The sequence below is a fragment of the Limulus polyphemus genome, unplaced genomic scaffold, assembly GCF_000517525.1.
Source record: "Limulus polyphemus unplaced genomic scaffold, Limulus_polyphemus-2.1.2 Scaffold1055, whole genome shotgun sequence".
NCBI classification, from domain to species: domain Eukaryota; kingdom Metazoa; phylum Arthropoda; class Merostomata; order Xiphosura; family Limulidae; genus Limulus; species Limulus polyphemus.
Genome location: NW_013666665.1, coordinates 90,881 through 101,780, shown reverse-complemented (window position 1 = coordinate 101,780; position 10,900 = coordinate 90,881). Strand labels below are relative to the sequence as shown.

The following is a 10,900-nucleotide window of genomic DNA, read 5'->3' as shown; positions in this document are numbered from 1 at the left end:
AAAAAAACCCAGTAACATTCTGCATGATTTATGTAACTTTTGATAATCAAGTTAATTATATTGTTGTTTTTTTATTCAATCACTCGTGTTTCTTGTTTTTCTGTGTTCATTTTATTCATGCATAACAGTTCCAAAACCTGCTGTATTGCAGATATCTAATACTCTTCTGTAACACATTAGTAATAAGACATTTTGGTGTGAATTTTTCGAATTGATAATGGACAATAAATTTTAGATCGAGTATATAAAATGTATTATAATTCTGATATTTATTACTTTTGGGAAGGAGTTCTTAACAGCAATTAAGAAAAAATCTACAAAATTGCATTCATCAGTGATTTAATACATATAGTAGGTATTCGCTATGTTTTGATGTTGCGATAAAATTGTCTTGTTTTAAAAGTATGCATTTACCTTCTCATGCTCTTTATTTCTTCAAATGCAAATTTTAAGGATATAGTAATTTAAATATGCAACTTGTAAATATGCGCCATCTATAATCAACTCACTCAACCTTATTGGTTCGAATTAGCGGGGCGCTTTTGCTACCACTACCAGTGTTATGTTTTACTGTTGTTAAGGCTGTCGTTGTTTTGAAGCGAACAAGCGTTGTTAGTTGTATTTTGAAGTTTGAACATCTAGCAGGTATTACAAATTTTAGAACTTAAGGATTTTGAGTAAGTAATCGTTAAATTTACACTACCACGTTATGATAAAGATTACAGCTATATATTATAATTAATTAACTCAATGAATTATATTTATGTTGTTACTTTGTGTTCTAGTTCTACATCTATTATAATGTCTAATTCTATTGTTTATTTGTATCAATGTGAGAATACAAGATTAACATAACATAACGTTTTGGGACAACATGGGACCTATTACACAAATATAAATTTTGGAAAGGTAGGAGTCATCTTCAGCTAAGACAGTTTTATTTCTCTAACAGGATGGTTGGCCTTTGGAATGGGTTGCCTTCAGATGTTGTGGAAGCAGTAAATTTAATTGAGTTTAAGAAAAAGCTTGATAAATATATGAATGATAAAGGCTAGCTTTAAGATTTTTTTAAACTTATTTATTAATAGTTTATTAATAAATTTATAAATAATTTATTAATTAATTATTAATAATTTATTCCCCTAGTCCTACTATTCTTGCTGTTAAGTATTAAAAAAGATGATGCATCAACATTATCAATTCCTTCTACAATCTTATACACCTCACTCAGATCCCTACTAACTCTTCTTTTTTCAAGAATGTTTCTTGGTAATATGAATCTTCCTTTAGCATTACATGATGAATGTGTCCTTGCAAACTTCATAAATTTCCTTCAAACTAGTCTACTGTGATAATAAACCTATCCTGCGTGTTAAATTTTTTTTTTCTTTTTTAGATCTGCAAAGATTAAACCAAGAAATGACGACAGAAGTCCAAAAGGTGTCAATAGAATGGAAGAAACGAGTGAAGTCTGAATACATGAGGTTACGACAGCTGAAAAGATTTAAGCGGCATGATGAAGTGAAAGTCAGTGAATCTCATTTTATTTCCTGTTTTATCTTTGCACTTTTATTGTTTCTGTCATATATATATATATATAGTACAAAAATATTTGGGTAGAAGGTAACTATTTTTTTTATTCCTCTCCACTGTGAAGCATTGCAGAGATTGGGCAAATGAATTTTGACCAAACATATACAACAGGCACTACATATAAAGGTTTACACTTGATTAACTTTTGAATGTCAAGGCCAAAAAGTCACTAGTATACAGAAAACCTTTCCAAACCTTGTTGACATATTTAAATATAGAAAGAATGGATAATGACCCAAACTTGTACATCAGGCACTAATTATTAAGTTCTAGAAGTTATTAACTTTTGAAGATCATGGGTCAAAGGTTAAAAGATCACAAGTACACAGAAAATCCATCCCAATCTTGTGGATAAGTACTACATTATCAAATCAGGGGAAGTTGGACAATATAACATAAACACAATTTGACTGATATGTATTATTATTTTCACTGATTTGTTTCCCAATAAGACTATAAAGTTAAAAAACTCATGTGAGATTTGGGTAAATTCTTACTTGTATCATGTCACTCAACATAATTATAAAAAAAGACTATTGATAAAGCCATAGTAGATTTTTCTAAAATTCTAGATCTGGCAACAAAAAACAAAATAGAGCTAGAACATTCTCAAGTGATAAGGAAATTGAATACTATTGTACTGCTCTTAGGAAAAGAAAAAATCGGCCAAACAAAGTATTCAGCAGTAATCTTTTTCAGAATTTATTATGATGTAAATGCATTTGTTTGTTGTAAAAGAAAAAACTCTCACCCTCAACCCATGGCTGTCAATGCCTTCAGCCAGGATTGCTCTCATTTGTTCCTTTATGCTTACCCTACCGTCTGTTTACTTCATCGGGTTGTCTCTCTCTCTCATCCATTCCATTCCGTGCATGGTCCTTCTGATTGCTCATCACTGGCTCGCTCAACCTTGGTTGCTCCAACTGCAGATGATCCCTCCATTTCTGTCCCGCCTTACTCCATCCACCTCAGTCTCTGGCACTCCATCCTGTGCCATCCATCTTCACGTCTGACTTTAGTCAGGCCCTTCTTCTTTGACCGTCTATCAATGCAAGTGGAGCGTCTATTGCTCCTGGGCATTGACTTGAGGTTTCCAGGTTTCTTGTCCAACGTTTACCTGTATCTCTAAGTTTCTCATTTGGCTCTTTTTTTGGGAGGAGGGGGTCTGTCTCCTATATTTCAGGATTTCAGTTGGCATTATCCCATATCTTCCATTTTTCCTGTTTCTGCAGGATCTTTTCTTCCCATGTCCTTTCCATGTTGATCTGTTTTATGGGTAAAGCAAACAGGGATTCCCGGAGTTGAGACGCCTAAATGCAGTTCACCTCTCTGATTGAGTGCCTTCCTCCTACCCTCACGTGAATGTCAGTACCCAGCGAGTGAGGCTTTGGAGACTGCGTGAACCAATCACATAAGTCTTCACACAGGTTTCAGGTTATCCATCTTCCACTCGTAAATTTTCTGTGTTGCGGCTTACAGAAGGTCTACGTGGCCTGTTTCCATTTCTGTACTGGGTTATCCCTCATTGGGTGACAAGGTTGTTACCTACCTGGGGGTCATTTTGAGCTGGTTTCACGGTCATGGGGGTTGAGTGCATGGAATTCCCCTGGATTACTGATGACATATTCCCAAATCCCTGGCATTAGGCTACCCTGTGAGTTACTGGAGTGGAATGTTAGGTTCACTGTTGACTTTGGGACTTGAGGTGAAGATTGTATAATCCTCATCCTATTCCCACAAGGATGTCTGTACCCAGTGAGTGAGGTTTTGGATGTAGTTGTCTTACTGAGTACGGTCCATCAAACCCTAGCCACTCTACACCATGGGACATATCCTCACATGCCCACTTTCCATCGTGGGATTGAGTGATTCTAATTTCTATTTAAGATCACATTGCTAAACTATCCTCTCCCACAAGGATGTGCTCCCTTCATGTTCAACCATGTATGGTTTTCCTGATCATGTCAATGTTCCTGGTGAAAAGATACCTGGCTCAGATGTGGTGTGGTGCCCCTCTTCAGATCATCTGATCTGTTTTTCTCATTTCAGGGGTACCTATTGGAAATACATTTTCATTTAGGGAAATTATAACTTTAACCAATATTTGGAAATATGTACTATTTGATCCACAAACTCGTACAAATAATTGCATATAGATGTTTTTATTTAATGTGTATGTGTGCTGGATCTCTATAAATTGGACTATTAGTTTTATAATAGTATCTGCTGGAGAACAGTAGTTTTACCAACATAGATGTTATTGTATGAAAAAGTTTTATTAATTTTACTTATTTAATTTTTTTTTAATAAGCTGATATAAAATATAGTTTCCACCCAACCATTTCTTCTCTCTGCAAAAATTGATTGGGGAATATAGTAAGATAAAGCCCATGGAAATTTTTTTTTATCAAGGAATGGTAGTGAATTAATAATAATGATGTTTTGAGTAACTTTGGAGATGATTATCCAAATATATATAGTAGATAACACTATCTGGCAAGGCCTGATTATTTTTGTAGAGCAAAATAATGTTTCATTTCTGAGGAAAGTCTGTCTTTTGACCAAATTCTTCAATACACATTTATTTGACTTTAGATTGTATGGCTTTTCTGAAGATCTGTTTACTAATATTTTATTTTACTATTATTAAGAGCATTACTGCAAATAAAAATGATTAACCCTTGGCTGAAATCCAAAGTAAATATTTTCAAACTTTGAAGTTGTCAAACTTTCAAAATAGTTTAATGACTTAAATATTTACCAGGTCATTCTAAAAAGATGTACAAGAGAGATTGATAAGTTTCATTTAGTCTTAACCCTCTGATCACCAACTTAGTACATTATAAAACCAAAGATTTACATTAGGTTACATTATTTTATTAACATGGGTATACTTTGCTACAGCAGCTTAAATTTATTTATAAAAAGTGATTATTAGGTTTTTACACACATTACGGATAGACTACTTAAAACAGTCAAGAGGTTTACATAAATCATGTTGACCTTATTTCTCATGATATCCTGGTAATATGGTTAAATGCATATGTTATACTTTTAGTATTATCAATCAGTGTTCCACAGTTCATTGTCATTGTGTTTATATACAGAACACATTTAATTTTCATTAATAATAATGATGTTTTGAGTAAATTTGGAGAGATTATCCTGATATATAGGATAACACCACTGTTTCTTTTGTGCTGTTATCATTAAACATGGTGTCACAGAAAGAGTAGAATAATGGCACCATTGTATGCATCACAATATTATGAAAAAAATAGTAGGGTCATGCATAAACAATTGGGGGGGGGGGGTCCATTATTAGAAAGATTTTTGTTCATCCTTTAACTGCAGAAACATGTTATATTTCTAAGCAACTATGTCAGTGAATATATTTATATATACATGAAAATCTCCAATTATTTTTGCCTTCGTATCAAGTCAACATTAAAGGCAGCAAATTAATTGCAGCTCAGCTTTTTGACCAAATGAATATTTTTATACTTTGGTTCAACAAATAAGACAAATAGTTTATACTTTGTAATGGATTTGCATTTATCAAAAGCAAGTTACAAATGAAGGGAACTTCTAAACAACTGATTAAACAGATAATGGGTCAGGAACTGTTAAAAGTTAACACCCTTGAAGATGATAAAGTACATGCTGTAATTTAATGAAATAGAAATATTGCTTATTCCACCTTAATTTGGAAATCAGCTTTTTTTTTCAAATTTTAATAACCATAATTAAAATATTAATTTCCAAGTTTTAACAACAAATGATTCATATTAGATTCACATTCACAACTAAGATTAGGGATAAAAACATTTGGTCTTTTAAGAAATATTTATTCACAGCAACTCAATTGTGTACTATACTCATACTGTATGAGAACTGTACGTGGGGTTGAACTTCATCAGTTAGCATCACTAGATATGCTATCTTTAAAAGCAAAAACAGTAGAGCAGTTACTTATAAGTGTAAAGAATGTAAGACTTCTCTCATATTAGAACAGTTCTTATTGCTTGCATTGAACATCAGTTACGAAGCACTGGTTTTGATTCACTAATTAAGAACTTTTAATCATGTCTCTGTAATGGCATAAAATCATAAATAAAGATTTTTAGCATTTACATATGTTTATAGTCATGACATTCCAAACGTTTATGGAATTTATTGTGTTCTTAGGCAGCCTACATATCCAATAGACAAATCATCAATGAAACCACAGCACTGTTGAAGAAATGGCACCTAGAAAAAAAAGCCGAAGCTGTATTTCCAACAGAAGTTCCAGCTCACTTCCCTCTGATGAAAAAGGTATAAAAATGTACTTTCCTGTGAAAATAAGAAATGGATCTAAGTATAATATATTCTTTTCATCACTCAAGCAAAAATAGATCAGAATGAATACTTATTCAATTGCTTCTCCAAGCTTGGCCTTTTTATGAGGATTATTAAACAAAGTCTATCATATCACTAATCAATTAGATAAAAATATATAAGTAAACTAAAAGTCATGTTAAGAATATGCAGTAATAAGGAAAATTTGTGAACAATAATGCATGTGAAAGTTTCAGTTAAATACCTAATTATAAAATCTGTAAAAACAGAAAGGAATATACTAAAACCAGAAAAACTAAACTAGGTTTCCACAGAAACTGGTATTAGCATAAATGATTTTCATTTGGATCAACAATCTTTTTGCAAATATATCAAATTGACATTTACTGCAAAAGATATATAGTAAAAGTGATATTTAAGCTTTATCATCAATATAGGCATTAGATATAAATTAAAAAAAAATACTTGATCAGATTGGTATGTTAACTGTTTGGTAGTCAGTTTATATTCTATGACGAGGAAACTGTGTGTGGCCATAGCTGTCATAACCATTTAATTAAGAATGAAGTATCTTATTGTCAGGTGGCTAATACCTATTTTTTTTATAATGAACTCCACTTGTATGTTTTTAAAGGACATAATAGTTCCCACTGTGGGAAAATAAAATTGTAATCAGCAGTAATCTAGACTGAGAGTTTAATCTGTTAAGAGGGACAAATTTAGATATATCTAATTTTCTGTTGTGACTAGTGAATTTGTGTAGCAGCTAACTTGCAAAATACACCAAGAAGCTATTTCTTGTTAAGGGGAAGATAATTTCCTTACCAGTGACTTTTGTTTGGGAAAGTAAATCATCTGACAAATATGTAGAATTTATAAATGAGCTAGTTTTTTGCAAGAGGCCCAGTCTTCATTACTGCTAAGCTGTTTCCAGAAGTCTTAATTATAAAGAACTGTTACATTTTTTATAATTGATTAATAATATTTAAAATGTGATGTATCCAAGCAACTTTGATTTTTTTTTTGGCATGTAGTTTCTCTTTTACTAAATACACAAATCATTTGTAATTGCATTATTTCAAGCTAACATGTTTTTGAACGTATAACAACGTAATAATAAATTTTGAGTTTTGACTTTGTTGTGAAGCTGAGTGCAGCAGATTGGTCAGCCTGGCATACTGTGGAGCTGAAGTTTAATGATTTGCATCCTATTACTGAGAAAAATGTCCTCTGTACTTTGGCACCATAAGTGCATTACAAAAGTGACAGTCATATCCAACTTTTTGTTCTGACTTGAGCATTCGAAAAGTTGGAGGTGGGTAGTGTTGGCTAGCTGCCTTCCCTCTAGTGTATCACTTCAAAATAAAGTGATAGCTTGTGCAGATAACCCTCACACGTAACTTTGTTTGAATTCCAACAAATAGTCAAACTGACTGTGTTACCATAAGTCAAGTATCTTAGTCATAATTATGAATATGTTAATATTGGTACTGTAGTACCTATTTATTCATATGTGTAACACCCTCATTCACTGTTTTTGAATTTCGTTGTAATAGACTTCAGTGGTTTCTTTATAGATGCCTCTTTTGAAAGGAAGAAAAAGTCAACTATAAGTTTTATGGTATAAATAGATGTGCTTGTACACACTTAAAACCATCCGTTACAAATATTTACAACCGCACTTCATTCCAGTCAAACTGTGAAGTCACTTTCATTTATTCATTTTGTTTATTTATGAAATGCTAAGGAACAAGTGGCCAATAGATGCTGAACTAAAGTGACACTGGTGTAAGCATTTAATGAAACAAATAGCAGCAATCAGAAATGACTTTTTGTATAAATTTAACTAATGTTAGAAACCATGATTAAATTGTTCAGAATTAATTTGAGCAGAACTGCTTCTTAATTTACAAAATTTAAAATATCAGTCTAAAATCTGCTTAATTTTGGCTGTATTTTTTATGTGCATATAAATGAAAGAAAAAAATGGGTTTAATAATTTTTTAAACGCTTGTTGTTATTGTTGGTTTGTGCTGTGGTTACATATGCATTTATAACTAATTAGGTTAACAATTTGTGTTAGGGTTATATATGCATTTATAACTATTTAGATTAACAATTTGTGTTAGGGTTATATATGCATTTATAACTTTATAGATTAATGATTTTTCAAATCTAAGACTGTTAAAACATTATGATATACAAATGCAACTATGAAAAAATCAGTGTGATTTCTGAAGAAAACTTGTGGAGATGGATATTAGTAGAGAGTTATTTTCCATTCAACTTGCTAATTACAATAGAACAATTATTACCAGTTAATGTCATCCAGGACTTTGTGCAAATTCTAGGTATAAGTGTGAGTTTAAGGTATAGTTGGTGCACATTTCTATGTTTCTTTGGGATCTGTTAACATAACCCGTTTTTAAATTTCAGGCAATAATAGAAGTTTCTGATGGTACGACTCAGAACAAACCTATCAGGATAATGAATGCTGTAAACTCCATTCCCACCATGTACACATGGGCCCCAATACAACAGAATTTTATGGTGAGATTTTACTTATTGTGAGTAGATTATGTATTACTGTGTTGTGCATTATTGCATAATACTTGTGAGTGTGCTAATGGAAAGTTTGACTAGAAGTTCCTTACCTTAAAAACTGTGTATTTGATATGGTCAAGTCAAAATTGAATGTCAATAGCATAGAAATTAACTTGTAGGTTTCTGAGTATTAACTTATTTCATAAAGAAGCAAAATATGAGATAGGATTTAATTCAAACCTGTGACTACTTTCCAGTAAAATGCTTTGTTCAATTAAGGTGGCACTGACCCTTAAAGCACTCCCAATATTTCAAAAATCACATTTTTTCTAATTTAGCTTAAATTGAAAGTTTAACTTCTCTTCTACATAAATAACTCATTTATGTCTTAAAATCTTTACTAATTAACCTGTAGTAAGTGATTAAAAATATAAGTCTAGCTTGTTTTCGTTCTGTTTCCACTTCAACATTAAAGCCAATATCAGCATGAAATTTAGCATACTTGTTGATATTACACTCTTCCATTGCTTGAATATTTAAAATTCAAAAGTCTTTACCAATTGTCTTGTTATGAGACTAATTACTACTATCAAACGCATTAATTAATGTTAATTGCCCATAGCTCATTAACATTGCAGAAAATTTGCAGTTTTTAACTCAAGCTGCGAGAATTTTCACAAAGAACATGTGTATTAATTTTCACATGTTTTTTATCATTCCTAAGTAAAGTTATGGTGTTAGAACATTTTATGCTATGTATTTCTTTATCTCTGCCACATTAATTATGCATATAACATATATGACTGAAAGTGTACTTTCAGAGATTGTGACATCATACTTTTGTTTTGTGCTCAACATGAAGGTTGTAAGAAGTGTTTAACAGTGTTTCCCTCAGCGTGTAAATTTGCCCAGTTTTAAGGGTCAGTGCAACATTAAGTTATCAAGTGAGATTTTAATACCAAACTCTTTTTTACAGGACAAATGCTTAAGCCAGCTAATCTACTAAGTCTTGAAATATCATAAGTTCTTATTTTATTTATTGATTCCTGAATGAGTTTATTTCCTATCTGGTGGTCAGTCATTGGCATTAACTGTGAGAGAGAAGTGAAATAATTTAAATAATAGTAGTAAGAATTTGTGCTTTTATAATGCATGCACTTTTTCTTCTTTTGGGTTGAGGAAAGTATTCTAATAATGCATGATGGCTTCTTTTGTGCTCTGTTTAGTCATTATTTTATTGGGTTTTTTATATTGTGCCTGATTCTTGTGGAGTTTGCAGGTTACAAATAACTTCAAAAATAGAAATTCATATTGTATGAAGCCTTACTTAATTTGCAATAGTGTATCAAATAAGTTTTTCATTACTTTAAACCACAACTTATCCATTGCCAAATGTATTATGCAAACCCCTCTTTTTTTTATCAATGATGGAAAAATGTGCCAGACAGGACCAAGTTAGATATAGCTAGACAACTGACACAGAGTTATAAACAAAATAGAATGGGAATGAAGTATTTGGACAGATTGTTGATTTACTGTACAATAGTTATATGGTTGGAATTAGTTACAAATGGGAGGCAAAATGTAAAATTATTGTTGTGTTTTTGAAAACAACCAATTGAAAAATTAAAACTTTCATTTAGTTTTAACTGCAAATAAAATGTGAAGGATTGTAGTTGTTGTTGTATTTTGAGAGACAGAAAATTTATGTATTTAAAATAATAAACTTTATTGGTAAAAAAGTTGTGATTTCAAATTTATATTGTTTTAATGCATTTTTTTAAAGCTCAGTTTGATGTTTTAATTTTCCCATAAGAATATGTATTGCTTAGGATTCACAAGTTGCCAGATTATTTTCTTTTCTTTTTAATATTTACTTGATTGGAAAGCCTTCACAGAAAGGGGCGTCAATATGTTTAGTATCACATAAAAAAGAGCCTTTGGTATTCAGCTTGAAACTTAATTGAGAAGTGAGCCTTTCTTAGTGCTAATCAGTATATTAAATAATTACTTAAGACTTTTTCTTTGATACTTTAGATATATTAATCATTATTGCACTTAGAAAGAGTAATTTGAGATTTTTGTGTGTGATATCAAATGCTTTTATGTAACTGGTATTCACAAATTGCAACTTTTTCTGGTTGCTTTCTTAGAGAAAGCTTTACCATTCAAGGCTGATGCAAGTCCTCATAACTGTCAAAAGAAAAATCTGAAAAAGTTGAATGAAACTTATCAATTTCAAATTTTAAACTCTACATTTAATAAACTTGAGAGACTTACATTAAGAATACTCCTGTTTTTTTATCTTTTTTTCACATACTATCTTTAAAAAAATGCCTTAGTTATGATTTGGTTATAGCGTCATTTTGTTAGATGACAACCAAAAGCAGGTACTTAGTGGTTTTGATACAAATAATATCTT

General features: G+C 31.4%; 1 protein-coding gene across 1 annotated transcript in view; it reads left to right on the top strand.

Annotated features, from left to right (window-relative positions):
• The first annotated feature begins 559 nt into the window (after positions 1 to 559).
• The window catches only part of LOC106461894 (histone-lysine N-methyltransferase EZH2-like), a 73,642-nt gene continuing 63,301 nt past the window's right edge, over positions 560 to 10,900 (top strand). Inside the window, exons 1-4 of the mRNA XM_013921762.2 lie at positions 560 to 645; positions 1,397 to 1,527; positions 5,782 to 5,910; positions 8,371 to 8,484. Coding sequence (XP_013777216.1) covers positions 1,420 to 1,527; positions 5,782 to 5,910; positions 8,371 to 8,484 — 351 coding nt within the window. The 5' untranslated portion in view covers positions 560 to 645; positions 1,397 to 1,419. The remainder of the gene's footprint in view (positions 646 to 1,396; positions 1,528 to 5,781; positions 5,911 to 8,370; positions 8,485 to 10,900) is intronic.